Source organism: Panthera pardus, unplaced genomic scaffold, assembly GCF_024362965.1.
Source record: "Panthera pardus isolate Hobbes unplaced genomic scaffold, ASM2436296v1 HiC_scaffold_17, whole genome shotgun sequence".
NCBI lineage: Eukaryota > Metazoa > Chordata > Mammalia > Carnivora > Felidae > Panthera > Panthera pardus.
In genome coordinates this window covers 10,605,045-10,630,258 of record NW_026526732.1, presented here as the reverse complement: position 1 = coordinate 10,630,258, position 25,214 = coordinate 10,605,045, and the positions used below count along the sequence as shown (strand labels likewise).

The window sequence follows — 25,214 nt, the reverse complement described above, 5'->3', positions numbered from 1 at the left end:
TAGCTACTTCCGTGGGCCAAAGCCCACTTACAGGGAATACACCTCGATATATATTTAGATCTGACAGTTCTGAACACAACTAGAAATCCTCTCCGGCCCCACCCTTAAGGATTCGAAGCCTTTGCAGTTACGGTGTACCTTAAAAACTGTGAAATCTAATTTTAAAAGTCTCACAACATTACATTCCGTTCACAGAGTAAAACAAGCCGCCTGTGAACGGCTCTGAAACTATTTTTCCTAAATAAAAACTCAGTGGGGTGTAGGGACCAAAGTGGCGATGTCTGCAAAGATGTAAAGGTATATTTTATTTGCCGGGGAAAAGCTCGTGTCACTGAATGGGCAGCACTTCTGTATGGAGAATGGCTCTCCCAGCGTGACCAGCTTCAGTACAAGAAATCCCGCTGAGGCATAGACCCTTCAGAGAGTGTAGGGCCTCTTCTCTCAACAGTCAGCTCTTTCCTTTTTCCCTTTTTTTAAAACTACCGTTTTTGTGGCAACATTATCGTTTTAACTGCACAAAAGAGCTCGGATTGCAGATGCACTTCTGATGGCACATTCTTCTCAGTGGTCCACATGGTCCGAAGGCTTGTGAGACAGGAAGCAGGGGAAGGAGGGCGTCCTGAGCTGAGCCTCCCAGTCAGGGCGCGGCCCAGGCGGCCCCGTGCGGAGCACACGGGGCCAGCCTGCCTCCTTACCTGTTCTGTGCGCCGCTCGAGACGCTCCGCTCAGCCAGACAGAAGGACGCGCACGCTGGTCAGTAGGGTCCTGACCGACATCAGCCCCATAACCAAAAAGCCACGCTCCCGCCTGGCATCCGTTAAGGGAAACGACTCTGAAACATTTTTATCGTCAAAGAAGGAAAACAAATAATAATAATTGTTCCCAACCGTGAGCCATGTTAGGGTTTCGTATACTACAAAATTTTTAAAACCTCATCTTCAGCCAGAATTCGTGTTCTTAGAAGTCCGTCTTTCCCATAAGAAGGTAACTGTAGCTTCTTTCTTACCAGCACGTCCAGGCAAACTAAACTAAAAGACCTGAGAAACATGCCAGATTGCTCTTCACAGGGCCGCTCAGAAGCAACCCAAATCCCGGATCATTTGGCCCTGTTAGCATCGTGAGTCGTCCACCCGGCCCCCCTTTTTGAGGCGACGTGGCTGACGTGGCCTGAAATTCATTTCTGCCAGCCTCTGGGAGGTGTCACCCCTCAGCCCTTGGGGGCGCGCCACGATCCTCACTCGTGAGTGGCCGTGTGGCTTCTCACGCCCGAGACCCGTGTGGCTGTCTTCCATTGACTAGAGCAAGTCCACGAGAGAAAGCTCCCGAATGAAAGCTGGGCAAGGCATGGGGTATGGTTGCACCTCTGAGGCACCAGTGGGGATCTCGTTATGACAAGCCCGTAAAAGTTTGTGGAGTCCTGCTGAACAGCTGCGGGAATCGGCCTCCCCAAGTGGCCCGCGCGGCCCGTAAGCTGGGTGGGGGGCCGGGGGGTGGGGGGAGCAAGGAAGCTCGCACATTCAATTAGTAAGTCGGTAACCAAAAACCCATCCATCTTTGCTGGCAGGTGGCTGACTGCATTTCTATTATTAGCTGACAGGTGATGTCACAAAACCTGTCATGGATCCAGCTAGGGAATCCTCAGCGGAAGATAAATGAGAAAGGGGTTCAGGTTATAAACAAAGGTGCCCTCCGGGTGACCTCTAGTCGCTGTAGACCTGGGACATAGCAGCTATTCTCCCTTCCCTCCTTCCCGCAACCCCAGCCAGAAGTAGGGCACCAGGTTCGTGCTGTGTAAATTATCTTCCCAGTTAGGAGTCTGGCTGTACAGTCTGAAGTGTGTGAATGTACTTAACCTTCCATAACCTTTCCATTGTTTACTTTCGAGTATACATTTGTAGCTTCTGGCAAAAGGTAGGGATATCCTAGAGAGTTGTGCCAGCCTCATCTATTAACGGAGCTTCAAGAGGTTGCATTCATTTTTTTTTTTTCCTGAAAGGAACAGAAAAAACACTGGCAAGAGGGAAGAATTTTTCCATTTTTTTTTTTATTAGCTGTAAATGTGAATACTTGTAAATAAGGGTCATTCTGAAATCACAGCCTGTGAACCGTTTTTCCAAAGAAGCCGTATAGGCTTTCTGTGGAGTCTGTTCTGTGATTGAAGAAGCACGTTAATTTCGGGGCGCCCGGGTGACTCAGTCGGTTGAGCGGCCGATTTCGGCTCAAGTCATGATCTCCCAGCTCGTGGATTCGAGCCCCACGTCGGGCTCTGTGCTGACAGCTTGGAGCCTGGAGCCTGCTTCGGATTCTGTGTCTTCCGCTCTCTCTGCCCCTCCCCCACTCATGCTCACTCTCTCTTCTCTAAAAAATAAATAAACAACAACAACAAAAGATTTAGAAAAAAACCCAGAAGCACGTTGTTTCTCCTGCCAGCTCTGTGGGGCAGTCACGTCAGAGGATTATCCTTACATATTAATAGAAGACTGCTTTTTTCTTTTATTACCATCTACCTTTTTAATATGTATTTCCAGGGTTTCACCAAAGTTTGGTTTATAAGCATGCGTTCCTAAGCTTTTCTCTTGAGATATTAGCATGAAAAAGATTGTCTACTTTTAAAGTTAGTCCTCCCGGCATCTCTGGGAACTTCCCTGAGTCCCTCTGGACCCAGGCACCCTCTGGTCCCAGGCACCCACAGGACACCTCATACAGAAGGCAGGGCCCTGGCGGCCAGGGTCGGGATTCATCCCCCAGCCAGCCAGGCCCGGGCTGACCTGAGCTCATTGGAGACCTCTGTGTTCAGCCGAGGCTTTCGGAGTAGAAGTGCTGGGCTCGTTTCTGTCTCTGACTCCTTCCCAGTGCACTCTGTCGTCTCCAGGGATTTGCGGAGCCCCGTTTACTCTGCAGTCAAATGTGGCTGGTGGTGATTGTAGGGAGTCTTGGACAGCTTGTAAGAAAGGGACTATAGCTAATAACTTGTACAGTATCATCACTTACAAGCACTAGAAATTCTGCCATGTGTAATGGCTCTGAAAGCATTTATTATAAACCGCATGAGGGCAGGAATTTGTGTCTTTTTTGTCAGTTTTGGACACTGGCATGCCAGGAGTAGAAATAAAGCTTGCAATATAGTAAGCGTGTTATTTATCCAGTTAAGTATTTGTTTCATTAATAAACGAAACCAATGTCTGTTGAGCATCTAACCCACAGAGGCCTATGATAAAGCAAGAACCCTTAAAATACTAGGTTTTCCAATAAGATGAGTTGAAATTTTGAAAAGATCTGCTCAATTCTGAGTTCTGTTGTTATAATGTAATTATAGTTAAAGCCGAATCTTGGGACTCTGATAATGACATTAAAGAACTCCAAAGAGCATGACTTCAGTTTTTGTAATAACAAATCTGATTCCATAGCTCTAAAAATGACTCTGTTAATGACAGAGCATAGACATATCCAGACATCGAGGAGGCATTGAAGTGACATAAGGCTCATTACTAATTTGTGTCATTGCATTTGAACTTAAACATTTCTCATTGCCTAAGACCTGGTACTCATTTTTCTAATTTTTTCCCCTAAAATAGCACAATAGTCCATCAAATTGGTGTACCAAATTTTTCATCCTGTTTTTCTTCTTACTCTCAGACATTTAGATTATCTCCATTATAAACAACACTGAAATAAACATTTTTCTGCCTAAAGCCTTTTTTTATATTAGATTATTTTCTTTGAGATAAATACCCAGGAAAGCAATTACCCAGTCAAGAGGTATAAATATGTTTTATGGCTCACAAATGAAGTATGTTGCCAAATAGATTACTAAAAAAAAAAAAAAAAAACGAAAACAAAAAAACCTTTTACTAATTTTCCCTATAAAGAATCTAAGAGCAACTAATTTTACTACGTCGTTACCAGTAATGGATATTGTTACTATTTCTAATAAGATGGTGTCTTGTTTTCCTTCCTTTTTTTTTTTTAAATAAGTAGGAAGGATGAGCTTACTCGATAACCCCTAGTGTCTTCCTTACTTTCTTACTCCTCGTCCCAGCGAACTCAGGGTCCTTGCAAGGTCCTCAGACCCCCCAGTCAACCAGCAGCAATTCGATGGCAGACGTACAAGGCGACCTGAAGCCACCTACCCCGGCGTCTACCCCGCATGGACAGATGACCCCAATGCAAGGTGGAAGGTGTGTACGGTAGGAGATCTCCGCGAGCCCCACAACATCGCATTTATCGATCTCGTAATGTCCTGGAACAGACTGTAAAAGGGCTGTTATTGCCTCACGAGCTTCCAAGTGTCGACCAAGAAATTACATCCGTGTAATTTTTCGGATGGTTTTTACGTGAAAAACTTTCAAGTTAGGCGCGTTTCCCGATTGGGCATTTGGTGGCAACTCCTGATATTTCGTTGCGCTTTCCTTGTCCTCGTCTCTTCAGAAGCGGTACAGTCAGCGTGCACGACCCGTTCTCAGACGCCAGTGACTCATCGTTCCCAAAACGGAACTCCATGACCCCGAGCGCCCCGTACCAGCAGAGCATGAGCATGCCTGACGTGATGGGCAGGATGCCCTATGAACCCAACAAGGACCCCTTCGGTGGAATGAGAAAAGGTAAATGCGGAGGGAGCAGACTAGGCCCAGAGGGCATTTTCCTCTCTGCCACCACGCAGCCAACCCACTTACCCATTAGAGACGTGTCTGAGCCACAGCTCCCCAACCTACTAGATTTCTGGCCTCGGGAAAAGTACTCAGTAGCTCTGTGCCTCAGTTTCCTCATCTAGGAATTAGGGCAATAACAAGACCTGCCTAAAGGATGTGACGAGGATTGAGTTCATGTACAAAAAGCCCACTGAAGAAATGACTGGCGCACGCAGTAGGCACGCGTGCTCCTGGCGCTCCCTCGTGCTGCACGCCTTGTTGTATACCATGGGCTGGGCAGGGGCTAGGTGCTAGGTAGTGTGATAAGTCAGACGTAGTTCCTCCCGGAGTTGACGGTGTCTTAGGGGGAACAAACAAAAAGTAAGCAAAACCACAAATACGTAATTAAATATGGTGGTCGATGGAAGGAAGGGCACCAAGTGCGGCGATACGGGTTAAGGGTCATGGAAGGGAAGGACATATGAGAGGGGATGGTCGGGAGGGGAGGGCTTTGAGGGATGTCGGTTATCTGCTGAGACCTAAGGAATGAGGAGTAGAGAAGTTCAGGGGAGGGGGAAGGCCCGAGGCAGGAGTGGGCTTGGCGTGTTTGAGGAGGTGGAAGGCATCTGGGGATAATGGGCAGGGGGGAGGCTGAGTGCACCGAAGCCATCAGGGCCACTGGGCCAGAACTTTCAGCCTCCCCGGGCTTGGGGATGAGTCTGGGTTTGTACCCTCGCCGCGAGATGTTCTGCAGGAAGTGACGTGACTGGGTCTTTTGTTAAAAAACAAATAACTGGGCATCTATGGAGAGTGTGTTGGCAGGACCACTGTGATGGTCCAGGGGAGAGAGGACAGGGCGGAGTCAGATTCCAGCAGCCAAGGGAAAAGCAGAAGCACTCATCACACGTTCTGGACTTAGAAAGAACAGGCCGGGCTTGCTGGATTGACCTTGGGGGTCAAGGTGAGACCTTACTGAGCAGGTGATGACCTTACTACTTTGGAGATGCCCGCCTGGGAAGGGGCCTGCTGGCAGCGCTCACTGTTAGCGCCTACACCGTGGACAGCTGCGGGAGGAACGAGAGAGAAGTCCCGTGTTGACTCGGGGATGTGCTAAGGCGGTAGGTGGCGGAATGTCTGTCTGGAGCTGGGCAGAGCGTTGGAATCAGGAATCATTTGAGGGAACTCAGCAGAGGAGTGGGATGGAGCATCATGGGGTGGATGGGATCACCAAGAATTGGGAGAGTTCTGACGGACGTTAGCAAACACCCAGCGTGGTTTTTCCCTTTATGCTCATCAATCCCCAGCGCTCACTTGGCTCTGAGAACGTAGCATCTAAGCCTCTGCCCTTTGAGCGCCTCCCGAGGCCCACACACTCCGAGCTCTTTGGCACCCTTCCAGGTGCAGGCGCGCTGTGAAATTGAGGCATGATAGTGAATATCACTGGAAGAAATACAGAAAAAGAGCAAATACTGTTTTCACGGAATTGCTTCTCGGATCCCTTAAACAGTAGTACCTCTATTTAGATGTTTGGGGTATGTGAATTTCTCGATATGTTATCCTTAGTCGAGAGAAACGTGAAGCCCAAAGCCTTGGTTTTCACAACTATTATGGATCAGTGAAAGGCAAAAATGAATCATTTCAAAATTTTAAGTATTTATTTTTTACTTTTTTTTAACATCTATTCATTTTTGAGAGACAGAGTGTGAGCAGGGGAGGGGCAGAGAGAGGGAGGCACAGAATCCGAAGCAGGCTTCAGGCTCTGAGCCGTCATCACAGAGCCTGATGTGGGCCTCGAACCCACAGACCGTGAGATTATGACCTGAGCCGAAGTCGGATGCTCAACCGACTGAGCCCCTCAGGCGCCCCATTTCAACATTTTAAGTATTAGGCATGTATCGTTTAACTACCAAATGAGATTATGTTTCATGTGTATTTCTTAATAACATTTCAGGTATGTTCCACAGAGTAAAATAATCTAATTTTTCGTTTCAAAAAGTTTCAGAGCTGTCTGTTCCAAGTGAATATTCTACAGAACATGCAATAAATCTGTAAGCTCAGAAACTCAAAAGCCTTGTAAACGTTGGAGGTGGTTATTTTTCTTAGTGGTATGAGATATTAGAAAGAACATTTTGTTCTTGCTGATGGTGGTTGTATCACATTTTTAGGCTCTGAAAATAGGACAGTAACATGGGGAAAATAATTAGTAGTGTTTGGAATCTGGCTTCAAAAGCTATGTGAACCGTTTCCAATAGCCCCACCTGTATGCTATATTAGACACTGAGAGTTGTATTTCTTTTGTTTCTGTGTGCCTACAGTTTTTCTTATTGTGAAAATAAATTGGGTGGAGGGGATGATTGTGGATTACCTTGTTAGGCACTAGCAAGCTGTATCATGTGTTTTCATCAACTGTGTAAGTGATACGGTGGCTGAGAGGGGACCCCCTTCTCACATTTCCCCGGGACATTTCAGCTCACCTGCTACCTTACCATGCTGGTGTAGCACCAAATTAAAGCAGATAAACAGAAAACCCACAGGAAACAAATCTTTTTCTCGCCCCGTCCCTGTTACAATAAGTTTCGCATTCCTCAGTTCACATTATTCTGTCGGTGAACTGGTGGTGCTCCGATTTCTTATGTAATGACCAACATTAGGGGAAAGCCCGCTCTTTGTTGCTGGCGCTGGCCTACAGCGTGGTATAGGGCAGAGACCAGAACCTGTCCCAGCCTCGGTGGCCCTAAGCATCCTTGGCCCCACCCGCCCGTCCCCCACTTCTATAATTCATTACTGATTGAAGGATTGATTAATTGCTTACAAGTGAACAGTAAGTGAATATTTACATATTGTATATCTAAACAGTATATTTTGAATACCCGTTAATATCTTTATACATCATCCTTTTTCTTAATGCTCCAGTAGTCAACGTGTTGTTTCATCATGCTTTGCTCTTCTTAAACATGAAGCTGTGATTATTGATGTATAGCTGTTTTTTCACATGTGTAAGAGTGTGTCTGTGAAATAGATTCTTAAAAGAATAACCGAGGGGCACCTGGGTGGCTCAGTCGGTTGAGCGACTGACTTCGACTCAGGTCATGATCTCGTGGTCCGTGAGTTCAAGCCCCGCGTCGGGCTCTGTGCTGGCAGCTCAGAGCCTGGAGCCTGCTTCGGATTCTGTGTCTCCCTCCTCTCTGCCCCTCCCCTGCTCATTCTCTCTCTCTCTCTCTCTCTCTCTCTCTCTCAATAATAAACATTAAAAAATTAAAAAAAAAAACAAAGAATAACCGAATCAAAGAATGTGAACTTTTTTTTTTTTTTTTTTAGTTTACGGAGTATCTTTTACTCCGTAACAAACTGCCACAAAAAGTGGCTTTAAACAACAACACTTGGGTATGTCTCACGTCCTCTGGTGGGCGGGGTGGTTCTTCATTTCGAGTTGTCAGCCGGGACCCTGAGGCAGCCTCTGTCACCTGGAAGCCTGATTAGGGACTCTGCTGGAGCCGCGATCACTTGAATGGCCCGTGTCATCCGGAGGGTCTGTTGGGAACTCATCTGAACCTGTCGGCTAGGGGGCCTCCCCCATGGGCCGTCCCGTGGAGCTTCTTGGGTGCCTCGTGGCGTGGTGGATGGGTCACAGACACCCCAAGTTAAAAGTTAAGTTAAAAGTTGCTTGTCAGTTTAATACTCTTCACATGAACGTGGAACAGTGTGTGGCCCTCACTCCCTTACCAAGAATGATCATTATCCGTCCTTTTAATAGTTGCCGGTCAGATGGTGGGGCAGGAGTGGAGGGGACGGGAGGGCCTCATAGTTGTTTTGACTTGTATTTCTTTAATTACTAGTGAAATCAGACACCTTTTCATATATTGATGGGCCATTTGTTTCCTTTTTTCCTGAATGTCCATTTGTGCGTTTACCCATTTTTTAAAAAATCTGGTTGTCTTTTTCCTTACCTATTTTTAAAGAATTTTTCTTGTATCAAGGAATTAAGCTGTTTAACTTTAATTATCCCGCTTAATGTTTGCCTGTCTCTGTTCTTCCACTTATAAAACGGAAAGTAACATCAAAACTCATTCTACCACACGTGGACTAAAGTGGAAGATACAGTGTGAGAACGCACACTTGCGAAGCACAGAGCCCCCCGCCCGTGTGAGACCCCATTATCTGCGCCTCTGTTCTAGCAAATTCCATCAGCTCACAGACGTTTAATCAGCTTTTGCTTCATGTCACGTAAAAGTAACCTTCCTAGGATGAAGAAAGGTAGTAGCACTGTATACCAATTAAGATTTGCATTAAAATGTTTAATTTGCCTACAGGCTAGTTTTTGGGCTTGACCCAATTTCCTTCAGGCTCTGAGCTGATGCTAATTTGCATATTTGACCTAATTGCCACTCTACGTCCTGATAGAAATACTAGTATTTCATCCATTCTTGAGTTATTCTTAATCCCCTAGTGGCTTTCCTTTTCCTGGTTTTGGAGTGAGTCTGCTGATAGGTATTCGTGCTAAGGTTTTTTCTTTTTTCCCCCGTAAGGGAAGGGAACTAACTTTACCCATACAGCTGACCCTTGAACAACACAGGTTTACACAGATTTTTTTCAATAAATAGATGTATGGTACTAGAAATGTTTTTCTTTTCTTTTCTTTTTTTTTTAAGTTTATGTATTTTGAGAGAGAGAGAAAGGAGCATGCTTTCAAGCCAGGGAGAGGGAGAGAGAATCCCAAGCAGGCTCCGAGGTGTTAGCACGGAGCCCAACACGGGGGTCGATCTCACAAACCAAGAGATCATGACCTGAGCTGAAATCAAGAGTCAGATACTTAACTGACTGAGCCAGCTAGGCGCCCCATAAATGTGTTTTCTCATAAGATTTTCTTAACATTTTCTCTTCTTTTCTTTAGCTTTGTTGTAAGAATACAGTATATAGTACGTATAACGTACAAAATATGTGTTAATTGACTACGTACGTCATCAGCAAGGCTTCTAGTCAACGGTGGCCTGTTAGTAGTTAATTTTAAGGGGGAGTCCAAAGTTGTACATGGATTTTCAACTTCGCGGGGGTGAGCACCTCTAACCCGCGCAAGAAGGGTCAACTGTATATGCATTTCTTTCTCACAACCACTGCATGAGGTGGTATTACCAACTTTACTTCGTCGACAAGGAGTTGAACTCAGAAGTTTGATAACCTACCCAAGAAAGGGCCGATGTTCACTCTCTACCTTACTTTATAACAAATTACCACAAACTCAGCAGCCTAAAACAACATCAGTTTACGGTCCCATGTTCCCGCGGGCTCTCAGCTCAGGGCCTTACATGGCAGACATCAGCATGTCAGCCAGGACTCAGGGCCCTCTTCCGAGCTCGTTGAGGTTGTTGGCAGATTTGGTTCCTCGAAGTCGAAGGACTGAGGTCTCATTGTCTTGTTGGCTGTCGTCTGCCTTCACAGTCCTAGAAGCTGCCACCTTTGTGAATATGTGGCCTTCTCCACTGCATGGTGGGTGCCTCCTCAAGGGCGGCAGGCGGGTGTCTCTGACTTCTAGACACAGATTGAAAGGGCACGCCTGGATAATCTCCCTTTTAGTTGACTACCAGTCAGCTGATGAGTCACTTTAGTTACATCTGTGAAATCCCTTTGGCCATCGAGTGTAATGTAATCACGGGAGCCATGTTCCCATCATATTCGTGGGTTCTACCGGTACTCCAGGTGGGGGCTCATTTAAGGCCCGTGCATGGGGTCAGGGATGGGGATCTTGGGGTCCTTCCTGAGTCCAGACCTTACCCTCATTGGTTTGTATTGTTGTCGGCCATGTTAAGACTGAGACATCTACATCTGCCATATTGAGGTTAACAGAAATGACTAGAAGGGCTGTCTGGGCCCCTTGGGGGTCGAAAATGCTTAATTTTATATCCGTGATTTAAAATGTTGCAGTGCCTGGGAGCAGTGAGCCCTTTATGACTCAAGGACAGATGCCCACTAGCAGTGTGCAGGACGTGTATAACCAGAGTCCCTCCGGAGCGCTATCCGGTCTGGGCATGGGGCGGCAGCAGTTTCCCTACGGAGCCGGCTACGACCGAAGGTGAGTGTTTTCTAAGACGACACGGAGAGAGTGCTAGAAACTGCACTCTCCTCACACGTGCGTTTCCGAGCCCGGGGAGCCGACGACAGCACACAGTACCTGCTTTCCCGCTAAGCATCGTGTGGGGTGGCTGCCTTCAGGACGGGGGAGGGGGACGCCTGAGAACCAGGTGGTCCTCTCAGCACCCGGATGCTCGGCCCCTGTCCCCGCACCGAGACCCCCACCTCCAGCTGCCCCGTGTGGCTCCTCCTGTGAACGGCCACAAAGTCGGGCGTGTAGCATCCCCCGACCGCCTTCCCGCCTGCATTTCTTCCCTCGGGAAAGCCACCCAGGAAGCCCTCGAAAAAGTCTTCCAGGCCTTGTCTTCTCAGATGTTTCCATTCTTCCCTGCGAACGTGTGAAACGGAGAGAGAATACTCTGCTCCTTAAGAAACATCTCTGAGGAAAGCCATGGCAGTCTTTTTTTTTTCAGGGTGGCCTCTGGACACCGAAATGTTGGGCTTCAGCGCTCATCCAGATTAGTTTTAGTTAGATGGAGGGAAAGTCATTGAAGTGTCTCTGAGAGGTCGCCGGAAACTGCTTCCTAAAATAGTGGCTTATGGGAGACTTCTTTTTGTGAAGCAGGCCCCTTACCTGTGCCCCTGACCTAAGTACTTAGTACGAAAGCCCCTTCCCCTGGATGGGAGGTTCTTTACCTCACCGTCGCACAGGTGCTCAGAAACAAAGTCTTGAATGTAATATTTGTGATTTTGGAAGGAAATTGAGGCTCACCAGAGGACTCCGTAACTGTGGCCACAGGGGCGTGGCTCGGGGTAGGGGTGGCTGGTGTGGTGGTGTTCCTCACAGACTGCCCACCTGCTGGGCCGCAGGCAGTGGTGAAGTCTTGGGAAGGTTCCCTCCCCACCCCCGCCCCACCCCGTAACACAAACAGGAAGGAAGGAAGTTTGAAAACCACTGTTTTTACCAAATAATGTTTCTTTCTGGCACTTTCTGTGCACCTGGTTCTTGCGAATACATAGCCATCACGAGCTTAAAGTGATTTGGTACTTTCCAGTAGCGACTTAAGAACCTAGACTTCGGATTCTTACCCTGGCCATAAGTGTGGTGACTGTTGATTTGTGGTGTGTCCGTTAACCAGTTAACCATCATGCTTAGTGTGCTGGAGCAGGGATTTGACTTAGATCTGTTTTTGAGGATCCAAGAGAAACTCTTTTTTCCTTTTCCTTCCTTCCTTCCTTCCTTCCTTCCTTCCTTCCTTCCTTCTCTCCTTCCTACCTTCCAATGAGATTAGGAGAACAACTCTCTTGGAACATATATTTGTAAATGAATCCAGGCAGATGTGCTGTTCTGTTTCTTCTAGAATGCTTTCTAGAACTGGTTTAGGTCATCTGGCTGTACCACATTAGGGCTTATTTACCTTTGTTAGATTTTCTGAAAAGTGCTACTTTGTTCAGCTTAAATTTTATCTATGTCAATTCTATTTCTTTCCTCAACTGTAAGCTTCCTTCTAGCTGTTAATGCCCTTAGCAAACACGTCTCCTATGTCTGTTTTACCCATGATCTTCTAAAAATTCATTTATTTTCTTTCTTGTTTTCATTCTGTGACCAGTTTAGGGATATATTCCGTCCAAGTATTGTCTTTCTTACAGGATTCAATCGATACGCTAAGTAAACCAGTTTATCTCTTTAAACTTCAAATCTATTGCTCTTTTAAGCGTGCTACTTTTATGGTATTTATAGCTGCTCAGTGTAATGGCAGTTGAAAAATAAGTGTATTAGTCATTCCCATTTTAAGATTTAGAAATGTAAAAAAGATTTAAACGTAGGAGTACGTTTAAATCAACCCCGTCACTCTTGTAAGTCCTCTCTGTTACTCTTTTCTGTGGCCTTGTAGGGTCATGGGACTTCAAAATTTTGAGTAGTTCTATTTTTACAATTATCAGCTAACTCAGTATCATTTTGGATGAATCGGGAAGTACGCTTTTTAAGAGATTGAACACTTCCTATTCATAATGAGAAAATAAGTAGAGACAGTTTCCGTGGTTATACGTCTGTGTTCTGGCACTCCCAGAAATCCTGCTTTGATTCGTACATTGCTTTTGTTATCTCCTGCTTTCATGAACACCTCACATCACCATGTTGTGACACTCCCCGGGGCCGCGTCAGTGGGTGGGCGGAGGCTCCTCTCAAAGGCAGAGGGTGCCAGCCTGTCCTGCCGGGACTCCTCACACACCTACTAGCCAGGAGATTGGCAGCGTTCCCAAAACGGGTGTGCCCATCCCTTTGGCTAAAAGTTCAAGTGCTGTTTCTGCTTGGCGTGCCTCTGCTGGAAGGTGTTGTGCAGTGAGGGACAGACCAGACCACTCAGGGGTGCAGAATTCCCAGCAGTGAACTGTTCATTTCTCTCTCGGCCTGAGGTCTTTTGAAAATGAAGTTCTCTTTGAATGGCTCATTCTAGGCACGAACCTTACGGGCAGCAGTACCCAGGCCAAGGCCCTCCCTCAGGACAGCCGCCATATGGAGGACACCAGCCCGGCCTGTATCCACAGCAGCCGGTGAGTTGGCGGGCAGGAATGCATCTCTGCGCTTTCTGTTTAAAACTCAAATTTGCGTTACTTCTGAGAAGTTTTAGGAAGTGTAACAAAAAACAGTGGTATTTATTGAACAATCAGGATATATTTGCTCGTGCTAGAAAATATTGTTAGGATTTGAAAGTCAGCACATTTTAAAAAGCTCTTGATATATGGGATCCCGAAACAAATATAACATGTTGTAGGAAGCAAAGGACGTTCATCCTTGTAAATAACGCCCAGCCGGAGTAAAGGTTTTTTAAACGGGTGTCTGGTGTGTGTGTTGTCCTGTCAGGTGCCTGAACTAAAATTTGTCGATGTTTTAAAGAAGGTGTGTAGAAGAAAAAAAACAACTTCAAATATTATATACCAGTATCAAAAGTTAAAAGTTAATTGGCTTTTTAAAAACAAGATCTTAAGGACCGCATGTTTTGCTGACATGGGGGGGGCGGGGGCGGGTTACGCTGGCCTACGCGGCCGTGGGTCTTCAATTGTGTAAGATAACCTTGCAGATGTCGCTACTGATGCAGAGAATTGCCCACCATGCTGTGGCCGTTCAGACACAGGACTTTGCTGTCTCGAAACAACTTTTCAGGTCTAAGACCTCTGGTAACACGGAAGGGGTCTTAAGCATTGAATTCTACTGGAGCGTGTATGTACGTGACTTTTATTTTTACACCAGCTGGTCCTAAACAGCTTCTGGGTGAGGTGAAGAACACGAACACATCCACATCTCTCTATGTCAGGAGGTTCCCACCTGGTGGGGTGCTGACACCCGGATGTCCCCAGGAGGGGAACCTAGTAACACGGGCTGCATCAGGCCTGCTGTCAGAGGCTGGGACCAGCGGGGCTTGTGGGGGAGACTCTGACCTGCACAGCTGGAAGTCGGGGTGGGGGCCGTAGACCGTAGGGTGTCCACGCAGGCCCGGTCTGAGGAGCCAGATGCCGTGGGGAGACACTGCTAACGCAAAGCTAGGCCTGAGAAATCTGTCCAGGGGCTTTCAGGCTGGCCTTCGGGAAGCTCAGTCCATTCTGGTGAGAGTTTTCCTCTTCCTGCCGAGGCACCTTCGTGTAGTCCCGAGCCCCTGTCTGGCGTCGCCTGTGCGGGAGTCTCCAAAGCCACGTCCTCCTATATTGCAGCCCTGAGAAATCCCAAAAGGGAGGAGGGATACCTACCAGGAAAAAGAGAGAGGAAGCTTTCTTTTCCCCACAGAAAATTCCAAGCACACGAAAACAAACTTTGGAAACCCTCTTCGGAGTCCGTGATGTGGTACCCTAATCCGGAAATAGAGTGCCTAAATTGTTAGTCCTTAGTTGTCACAGGAGCTTCCCATACCCATTTTGAAATGAACATTCCACCAGGTAATAACTGTTTTGCATAATTTAAGTGTGTGATTATACCTGTAAAAGCACATCAGTGTGATTTGTCTTTATATGAATTTCAGAATTACAAACGCCATATGGACGGCATGTATGGGCCTCCGGCCAAACGCCACGAGGGAGACATGTACAACATGCAGTTCGGCAGCCAGCAGCAAGAGATGTATAACCAGTACGGAAGTTCCTACTCCGGACCGGACAGGAGGCCCATCCAGGGGCAGTACCCGTACCCCTACAACAGAGAGAGGGTGCAGGGCCCCGGGCAGATGCAGCCGCACGGGATCCCGCCTCCCATGATGGGCGGCCCCATGCAGTCGTCCTCCAGCGAAGGGCCTCAGCAGAGCATGTGGGCGACGCGCAATGATATGCCTTACCCCTACCAGAACCGGCAGGGCCCCGGGGGCCCGGCCCAGGCCCCCCCGTATCCAGGCATGAACCGCACGGATGATATGCTGGTACCCGAGCAAAGGATCAATCACGAGAGCCAGTGGCCTTCCCACGTCAGCCAACGTCAGCCTTATATGTCCTCTCCCGCCTCCATGCAGCCCATCACGCGCCCGCCTCAGTCATCCTACCAGACGCCTCCATCACTGCCAAACCACATCTCCAGAGCCCCCAGCCCCGCGTCCTTCCAGCGCTCCCTGGAGAGCCGCATGTCTCCCAGCAAGTCTCCCTTTCTGCCCTCTCTGAAGATGCAGAAGGTCCTGCCCACCGTCCCCACGGCCCAGGTCACGGGCCCGCCCCCCCAGCCACCCCCGATCCGAAGGGAGATCACCTTCCCTCCTGGCTCAGTCGAGGCATCGCAGCCAGTCTTGAAACAAAGGCGAAAGATTACCTCAAAAGATATCGGTAAGCGTTCCGGGCTCGGTCCGGAAATGCAGCCCAGTTGTGTTCTAGAATTTTCATGTTAGCTTAGATCTAGCTCCTGTTAATCTCAAAGGGATGAAGTTCTTAGGACGACAAGCCGTCAAGCGGTGGTTCTACGCAGGGGCAATACTTGGAAGCTGCTGATCCGAGTTCAGAAACAGTGCCCGAGAGGAGCGTGAATTGACGTGGGATTTTTCCACAGGAGCGTTATCTGTGCGCGAGAGTAGAGCCCCAAGTGAGAGACCAGGGGCTCCTCAGCGACTACGTCCTGTACCGCGTTCTGAGCTTAAAGCTTTGACCTTAACCAGGCACTTAATCTCTGCAGTGTGAGCCTAACAGCCGAGAGGCTAATGAAATGCTGAGGTGGCCTGAGAAAATACGAGCCACTCTGTAATTTTGGTAACAACATACAGACCGTGAGCTTCCCCGGGAAAAAGTAAAAGCCTGCATGTGATACGTAGATAAATATATAGCATATACGGAATTTGATATGCTTTGATGTATAGAATTGATGGTAACCCGGTGCTGGTAGATATGGGCCCAGAAGCTATTTCAGTCGGGTGCAAATCGTGTTTATTCATTCTGTTGGGATGTTCTGAATGCTAATTAGAGATCTGGAACATCTAGGAGTACGGACAGTTTTTCTGCATTATTTTTGAAGTCCTTTTAATACGGCAAAGGAAATTATAGATCTTGGTCATACAAAAAAGTTTTCAAAAATCTCAAAATCACTTGACTTGAAATCATTTACTACAGGGACTAGAAAATCAAAGATATTAGAGATGTTTTCAACCATCAGAATTAAGGACCTGTACAGAGAGAGGGAGAGAGAAGTAAGGAGTTTTAGAGAGAGGGGTGCTGGAGACAAGGAGGAGATACAGACACCGAGCACCATTTTATATATGGAAAGATATACGTAAAAATATGCACATGTGTCTGTGTGTTTATGCGTGTGCACATAAATAAATGTATTTAAATTTTTATACGTGTCTTTGCACATGTTAGATCAGTGTTTGTCTTCAGCCTGGGGAAAGTTATGTTCCTTATTTAAAGAAAAAAATTTTCTAATGTTTATTTATTTTTGAGAGAGAGCGTGAATGGGGGGGGGGGGGGGGCAGGGAGCGAGAGAGACACAGAATCCGAAGCGGGCTCCAGGCTCCGAGCCATCAGCACAGAGCCTTATGCAGGGCTCAAATCCACAAACTGCGAGATCATGCCCTGAACCGAAGTGGGACGCTTAACCGGCTGAGCCACCCAGGCACCCCTATGTTCCTTATTTTAAAAAGGAAGTTTGCCTTTTCTGTTAGAAGAGTTTTGTGTGCCTCATAGAAAATAGGAAACGTAGATGAGATCAACCTAGAGATGGAAACCCACGCCCCCCCCCCCCCCCACCAGCACAGGAGATCACTGCTGATGTCTGGCATTGGCTGTGGCCCTGGTGACTCCTGAGCGCACAGGCCTGCTCGTGCCATATGCTTCCGCCAGTTTCCCGAGACAGAAATTTCAGACCAATCGCAGGCCTCTTCTCCCAGCCCCATCTTACGGCACATCCTGCAAATGTCTTCTCTAACCCCTCTCTCTTCTTCGGTAACAGGAAGGGGGGAAAGAAAAGCGCAGTCGCTCTGTTTCCCCTCCCCTGGCTCAGACCAAGCTGTTGAAAAATCTGAACCATCAAAGTGCTAATAATTGTCAGCAGCATGTTCTGAGGGCAGGAGCTCGGATAGAAGAGGACAGCAAGGGAATATCAAGACTCTATATCTGAGAATGTGCTGCCACATACTCACCAGCCTTCCAGAGATCTGCCAGAGGGGCCTCCCTGAGACATTTGGGAATGGAGCGGGCCAAAGAAGACAACCAGTTTTTTTGCTGTGACTCCATTACTAACACTCTGCGGCGTCATTACAGAGTCCGTTAGGGACTAAAGGAAATAAATCGGAGATGAGAAAGGGCCCTTGTGCTTATTAGCACCCCCTCCTCTAGAAGCACTTTGGGCTCATGTGTGACCAACAAGCCAAAGGATCTTAAACGACAGCAGTTTCTTAGTAAGCCGTCCCCTCCGTGTGAATTCTGGAAACGATCGCGTTTAACTGCGCCTCGGCACATTTGTTTGAAATCAGTACCTCACTCAGCACCCCGCTTCTTTCTTCTTATTCTTTCGTTATTTTCTGTTCTTTCATGCACAGAGTTAATATTCACCTCATCCTTGTCCTTTCCCCTGGTTTTAGTTACTCCTGAGGCCTGGCGTGTGATGATGTCCCTCAAGTCCGGTCTTTTGGCTGAAAGTACATGGGCTCTGGACACCATTAACATTCTCCTGTACGATGACAGCACTGTCGCCACCTTCAGTCTCTCCCAGGTACGCCAGCGCCCGTCCAGCCAGGGGCCGGGGTAGAACAAGAAAGTTCAGGAGCTCATGCTTGAACGCATGCCCAGAGTGGTGGGCACCCCGGGACGCAGGGCCGTCCTCGTGGCTGTTACACATGTAGAACTGTCTGGGCGCTTAATCCGGGAATCATAATTCCTTCCAGGCTCCAGTATAATAAACACACGCATACGTGTGCTTCTCCTGAGAAAACAGTCCCCCGTGCACACGTGTGTATGTGTGTGTGCGGCATAGATAACAGTGAAAGTAATTGTTGTTCAGAATGAATATCAGCAGGCGGGTGGGAGGTAATCCAGACACGAAGCCGGCGCTGAAGTCAGGCTGAATACGCAAAAGCTTATAACGGGACATACTCTACTTTCCGGTGAGACATAATCCCTTCCTTTTAATTAAAAAGAAATGTTATAGAAAATGTACGAGAGAGAGCGAGAGAGGCAGAGAGAACAGCTTGGCGAACCCCCGTATACCCATCATTCAGCTGAAATAGTTGTGAACTCACGGCCAAACTTGCTTCTTGGTCTCCTTCCTTCCTTTCTGCCTCTGTCCACCTTATTCTGAAGGAGTCACTGAAAAGCCTACTAATCTTAGTAAGCTTAACGCTGTCCTTTGTTCAGTGCTAGACTTAAGGTGTGGCTTCCAGCATTAATTGCTAGAAGAGAGAAGGGGAGCAGAGGGTTAGGGGAAATGGCCCAACTAAGCTACAGACTTGTAAAGAAATATATAGAAACAAAAACAAGAAAAGGTAATTCTCCTTACTGAGTACGCACAATTCTCTGCTTTGGGAGGAGAAAACCAAAACATCTAATTACCTTGCTTCTGTCTAAATTAGACCAGAATCTTCCACTTGGTCTTTTCTTCTCACATTTCAGTCCTTCATGATAGCCCTGAAAGGCAATTTTTCACTTATAGGAAGTGTATTAATAAGGTTATAAACATCGCTTGAAGTCCACTGTAACAGAAAATATTTAAAAATGTATACGCCTCCCTTAGAGTAATTGCCTTTCAGCCTTCTGTTGGGTGAACGACTGTTGATCACACACTTTAGTAACCAGAATTGCTTTGGTAACTTGCCCCTTCCTCTGCCCTGGGAAAAAAGTTCACTTTAAGTATTGGGGGGGGGGGGGGGGTGGAGAGATAAAGGCCCAAACCTTCACTTGCAAAATTGTGTGCCTTCATCCCCTAAAAGTGAGTACTTTGTGGTCAGTACCTCAGTTTCCCCTTTCTTCTTAATAATTGTTTCAACCCCACTTTCAGGAAACTGATAGCAGGATATGAAAGTATGGTTGATTTCCAAAACACCTATCATTAAAGACTCCGGCCTCCCTTATTAATCCTTTATCATCCCTAAGCGCGGTGGCATGGGTGCTGGGGGCGGGGAGCTTGGGCAGTCGCTAATCATGGAGCGTGTTGATTTTCTTGATGCACACATTCGCTTAAAGGAAACAAAACTGGTTCTCATAGTTGCTTTTGTCTTTCAGTTAGAGTTGTGATAACTGAAATGTAAAATTGCATTCGACGAAACATTCTAATTCATTTATCAGGCACTAAATTGATTTGTTTTTAATTTTCTGTGTTTATGAGCTACTACATTGCTGAAATTATCTTCTCCCAAAGATATATGGAGAATGTAAATTAGAGTAACCTATGGCACCTGAGACAAAAATAACCATAAAATCCTAAGAATAATAACCATAAAAATCCAGGCAAGCAAGTCTCAGATAAATAGCAGAAGAGAACAGACTCACTTTGGGTGAATGAGTCTATAAAATCCACGTTCCCACTCTTCTAATATGGAGTGTGTTGTACCTAAATCAGAAGAAAAGACAAAGAGCACAAAGCAGTCCGTCACTGATACTATTAAAGGTAAGAAAATAACACGGAAGTTTCCATACGGATAGAGTAGGAAAGTAAGCAGCAAATAAAAAACATGTGGTTTCGTCAACAATGTAAAATTCGGGAGACGGTTCCCACCCGTCTATGGTTTCTCTTTCTTGGCCCAGCCAAAAAGGAAATGAAACGTGTGAAAATCACCCTAAAAATGTATTGATAGTTATTAGGATTGTAACCCTTCTCAGTCCCCGTGTGAGGTTATGACATTGTCCCCGTTCTTGTTCTTGTCCTCCTCTCTAGCTGTCCGGATTTCTGGAACTTTTAGTAGAGTACTTTAGAAAATGCCTAATTGACATTTTTGGAATTCTTACGGAATATGAGGTGGGAGACCCCAGCCAAAAAGCACTTGATCACAATGCGGGGAAGAGAGCTGACGGCCAGTCCTTGGCCGACGAGTCTGGGAAAGAGGAGGAGGGCACCGAGTGTGTGGACGAGGAGGACGACGAGGAGGACGACGAGGAGGACGACGAGGAGGAGGACGACGGGAAGACGGAGACCGAGGAGAAGAGCAGCGCGACTCTGGCCTCTCCCAACGCCACTGCGGATCCGAAGGAGAAGCCCAGGCAAGCTAGCAAGTTCGACAAGCTCCCGATAAAGATAGTCAAAAAGAACAACCTGTTTGTGGTCGACCGATCTGACAAGCTGGGTCGTGTTCAGGAGTTCAACAGCGGACTTCTGCACTGGCAGCTTGGTGGGGGGGACACCACCGAGCACATCCAGACTCACTTTGAGAGCAAGATGGAAATTCCTCCTCGCAGGCGTCCACCTCCCCCTCTGAGCTCCACCGGGAGGAAGAAAGAGCAGGAAGGAAAAGGCGATTCTGACGAGCAGCAAGAGAAGAGCATCATCGCAACCATCGATGACGTCCTCTGTGCTCGGCCGGGGGCGCTGCCCGAAGATGCAAACCCTGGTACCCAGACCGAGAGCGGGAAGTTTCCCTTTGGGATACATCAAGCCAAAAGTCACCGGAACATCAAGCTGCTGGAGGACGAGCCCAGGAGCCGAGACGAGACTCCTCTCTGCACCATCGCGCACTGGCAGGATTCCCTGGCCAAGCGCTGCATCTGTGTGTCGAATATTGTCCGTAGCTTGTCTTTTGTGCCTGGCAATGACGCCGAAATGTCCAAACATCCAGGCTTGGTGCTGATCCTGGGGAAGCTGATTCTCCTTCACCACGAGCATCCAGAGAGGAAGCGAGCGCCGCAGACCTACGAGAAAGAGGAAGACGAGGACAAAGGGGTGGCCTGCAGCAAAGACGAGTGGTGGTGGGACTGCCTGGAGGTCCTAAGGGACAACACGCTGGTCACGTTGGCCAACATTTCCGGGCAACTAGACTTGTCTGCGTACACAGAAAGCATCTGCCTGCCGATTCTGGACGGCTTGCTGCACTGGATGGTGTGCCCGTCGGCAGAGGCACAAGACCCCTTTCCGACCGTGGGACCCAACTCTGTCCTGTCGCCTCAGAGACTTGTGCTGGAGACCCTCTGCAAACTCAGTATCCAGGACAACAACGTGGACCTGATCTTGGCCACGCCTCCATTTAGTCGCCAGGAGAAATTCTACGCTACGTTAGTTAGGTACGTTGGGGATCGCAAAAACCCAGTCTGTCGAGAAATGTCCATGGCGCTCTTATCGAACCTTGCCCAAGGGGACGCGCTGGCAGCAAGGGCAATAGCTGTGCAGAAGGGAAGCATCGGAAACTTGATAAGCTTCCTAGAGGACGGGGTCACCATGGCCCAGTATCAGCAGAGCCAGCATAACCTCATGCACATGCAGCCGCCGCCTCTAGAACCACCGAGCGTGGACATGATGTGCAGGGCGGCCAAGGCTCTGCTGGCCATGGCCAGGGTGGACGAGAACCGCTCGGAATTCCTTCTGCACGAGGGTCGATTGCTGGATATCTCGATATCAGCCGTCCTGAACTCTCTGGTTGCGTCTGTCATCTGTGATGTACTGTTTCAGATTGGGCAGTTATGACATCAGTGAGAAGGCAGCATGTGTGAGTGAAAACTAGAGGCTCCCGTATAACTGGCTGTTTTCTGTTCTTGTTTATCCAGCGTAGGAAGAAGGAAAAGAAAATCTTTGCTCCTCTGCCCCATTCACTATTTACCAATTGGGAATTAAAGAAATAATTAATTCGAACAGTTATGAAATTAATATTTGCTGTCTGTGTGTATAAGTACATCCTTTTGGGGTTTTTTATTTTGTTTTTGTTTTTTTTTTTTTTAACCAAAGTTGCTGTCTAGTGCATTCAAAGGTCACTTGTTGTTTTTCACAGATTTTCTTTTTAATGTTCTTTTCCATGTCGTGTTGCATTTTTGGGGAAGCAAATTGACTTCAATGAAACAAATTGCGGCGAAAGATGCTAAGATGGGAAAATTTCACCACACTGAGGCAAAAAAGGTGAAAAAGTGATCAACTTCCTAGGCATGTCATTCTTCAGATAATGAAAAAAACAAAACAAAACAAAACTGTATCCCATCACCCAAAGCTCTGTGCAATAGAAACTACTTCTAGAGATATAGGAACAGGGGCTCAAGGAGGTGTGTCAGTCAGTAGTCAGACGATGAAATGATACTGGTTTCTCCACAGGAAAATGGTTCCATTAGGCTACGCGCAAAAACAATGTCGTTTGAAGTTAAGAGTGAAAACACATACCTGACAACGATCAACGGAAATTGCTTCCTCACCACTACCGTCAGTCGTGTCTGCCGTCTGTCGTTGGACCTTCCACGTCCAACGTTCTTCACAATTCCTTTAATCATTTTTTAAATATTTTTTTTTTTTACTGCCTATGGGCTGTGATGTATATAGAAGTTGTACATTAAACACACCCTCATTTTTTCTTTTCTCTTTTCTTTTTTTCTGGTTTTTTTTTTTTTTTTTAGTACAAAGTTTTTAGTTTCTTTTTCATGATGTGGTAACTACGAAGCGATGGTAGAGTTAAATAATTTTTTATTTTTATTTTATATATTTTTTCATTAGGGCCATATCTCCAAAAAAAGAAAAAAAAGAAAAAATACAAAAAACAAAAACAAACAAAAAAAAACAAACAAAAAAAAGAGGGTAATGTACAAGTTTCTGTATGTATAAAGTCATGCTCTATTTCGGGAGAGCAGCTGATCACAATTTGCTTCATGAATCAAGGTGTGGAAATGGTTGCATATGGATTGATTTAGAAAATGGTTACCAGTACAGACAAAAAAGAAAAAAATACAACTAAAAGGAAGAAACACAACTTCAAAGATTTTTCAGTGACGAGAATCCACATTTGTATTTCAAGATAATGTAGTTTAAAAAAAAAAAAAGAAAAAAACTTGATGTAAATTCCTCCTTTTCCTCTGGCTTAATGAATATCATTTATTCAGTATAAAATCTTTATATGTTCCACATGTTAAGAATAAATGTACATTAAATCTTGTTAAGCACTGTGATGGGTGTTCTTGAATACTGTTCTAGCTTCCTTACAGTGGTTTCATAGTAACCAAGTTATCCACAAGAAATAGGGGAAATACAGCCGCGGACTAACAGAGTCCCTGTCACGAAACCCTGAGGTCGGGAGGGACCTGTAGGGTTGACCTGCTTTAGAGTGGGGGGGGGCAACAGTTTGATTTTTCTCCAAGTATTTAGCTAACGAGTCTTTGTTTGAAGCGATCGACGCGAACGACATTGAGGTCTGAGAATCTTCAGTATCTATGGGAGGTGGCTGCCGGCCCAGGAGCTCACTGGCCTGACAGCAGAACAGTCTGCCTTTCACTAACCCCGTCTTGATTTTAATCAGAGTTCAGTCTAGTCCACGTTTCTTCTGTGTGCCTCAGAGGTATTTTGCATTTAGTTTACTCCACCGTGTATAATATTTATATTGTGCAATGTTAAAAAGAATATGTTATATTGTATGTGGTGTACATAGTGCAAAGTGATTATTTCTATTTCAGGGCATATTAATATTCTCATATTCCTTCCTACCTGGTGCACAGTAGCTTTTTAATACTGGTCACTTCTAATTTAAACCTTTTCTTCCCGGGTCCTTGACTGTTATCGCGTAACAATCGATCTCTTTGAAACTGCTGCAGAATCCAGCTGTTAGCGGACAGACACCCTCTGACTCTACCTCTTTACCACCCTCCCAGTCACGACACAGAAACCCCAAGTCCTTTCGCCAGACCCGTTGTCCGGGGTTGCACCTGGAAGAGTTAGACAAGAGCACGCAGCCACGACCAGCGTGTGAAACGTGACGCTAGTGTCACGAGAAACAGATTTTTCTGCGAGCAGTGTCCTCGTCTGTCAGCCCCCACACACTTAGTCACACAACCTTCGTACCTAACGAGGCAGCCAAATACATGTTGAATTAAAAGCCCATTTATCATTCTACTCTAAGTACATCTGCTTGCTGAGAACAGATTGTAGTGCTCTGAGCTTCGACTACCGAAGATTTGTAAGAGGGAGTCGATAGGAGTCCAGTCGCTCTCTTACAGAGCACGAACACAAGGTGTGCAGAGACTCCGAAGCCATCCGCTACCCCAATTTCTTTTGTCGACCGAAAGCGTAAAATCATTACAAAAGACTGTTGTTTTCATGGTTTGAGTTGTAATCAGTACCTAGAGTCTGGCCATTGAGCAACAAGTTTTTACATACCGATACGCAACGTAACCTCTAGAGTAATCCAGGAAGACGTTAGCATCCTTTCTACATTCTCACCCCAGAATCAAGACTGCAGAAGCCCATGAAGAACTTACAACCTGCCTGAGATCATCCCGCCTACAAACTGAGTTATTGCTTTGTCCTAAAACTTAGTTGGGTTTTTTTTTTTCTATGAGGCTTTTCAGAAACTTACAGGATGCCCGTACTTTAAATGTGTACAAAAAAAAAAAAAAAAAAAAAAAGATAAAAATAAAGGTGCAAAGAAAGTTTAGTATTTTGGAATGGTGCTATAAAGTTGAATCTGTTGGTATTCGAGTGCATTTTTTTAATGTCACATAAGAGATATTGGGTGGCACGTGCTCAGAAATGACTATTCAGATGTTTTGCTTGAGGTCGAGAATGACAGAGAATCCGTTTTTATTGGTGAATGTGGCCTATTCAGAAACTAGCTACACTGCTTTTGCAAAGTGAGAATAGAGAATGGTTTTTTCAGGGGGGTGTGAGCAGTTGGCTGACCCAGCGTCAGCTGCTAAGTACCTTTCTCATGGAAGGAATATGGCCTTTGCCCTGAAATCCATCCATTTAAAAACTGTTGGAAATCTTTCATTTCCTGTCAAACCCCATGTACCGATTCCTATGATCTGTTCACCTGCAAGGAAGCAGAGAAGGTATTAAATGAGCCAAAAATGACGATCCGAACAACCCGTCTTCTTCTTGCTGGGTTCACTTCTTTGTCTGGAGAGCTGGAGGCCCGGCCGCCCGACGGCCCCTGCCCTCCGCCCCTCCGT

General features: G+C 46.5%; 1 protein-coding gene across 9 annotated transcripts in view; it reads left to right on the top strand.

Moving 5' to 3' along the window:
* The window catches only part of ARID1B (AT-rich interaction domain 1B), a 446,720-nt gene extending 423,510 nt beyond the window's left edge, over positions 1 to 23,210 (top strand). For all 9 annotated transcript variants that reach the window (XM_053904333.1, XM_053904331.1, XM_053904329.1 and 6 more), the window contains 7 exons: positions 4,040 to 4,178; positions 4,429 to 4,601; positions 10,548 to 10,695; positions 13,154 to 13,250; positions 14,711 to 15,494; positions 17,738 to 17,868; positions 20,026 to 23,210. In XM_053904333.1, coding sequence (XP_053760308.1) covers positions 4,040 to 4,178; positions 4,429 to 4,601; positions 10,548 to 10,695; positions 13,154 to 13,250; positions 14,711 to 15,494; positions 17,738 to 17,868; positions 20,026 to 21,762 — 3,209 coding nt within the window. In that variant the 3' untranslated portion in view covers positions 21,763 to 23,210. The remainder of the gene's footprint in view (positions 1 to 4,039; positions 4,179 to 4,428; positions 4,602 to 10,547; positions 10,696 to 13,153; positions 13,251 to 14,710; positions 15,495 to 17,737; positions 17,869 to 20,025) is intronic.
* Positions 23,211 to 25,214: the final 2,004 nt, after the last annotated feature.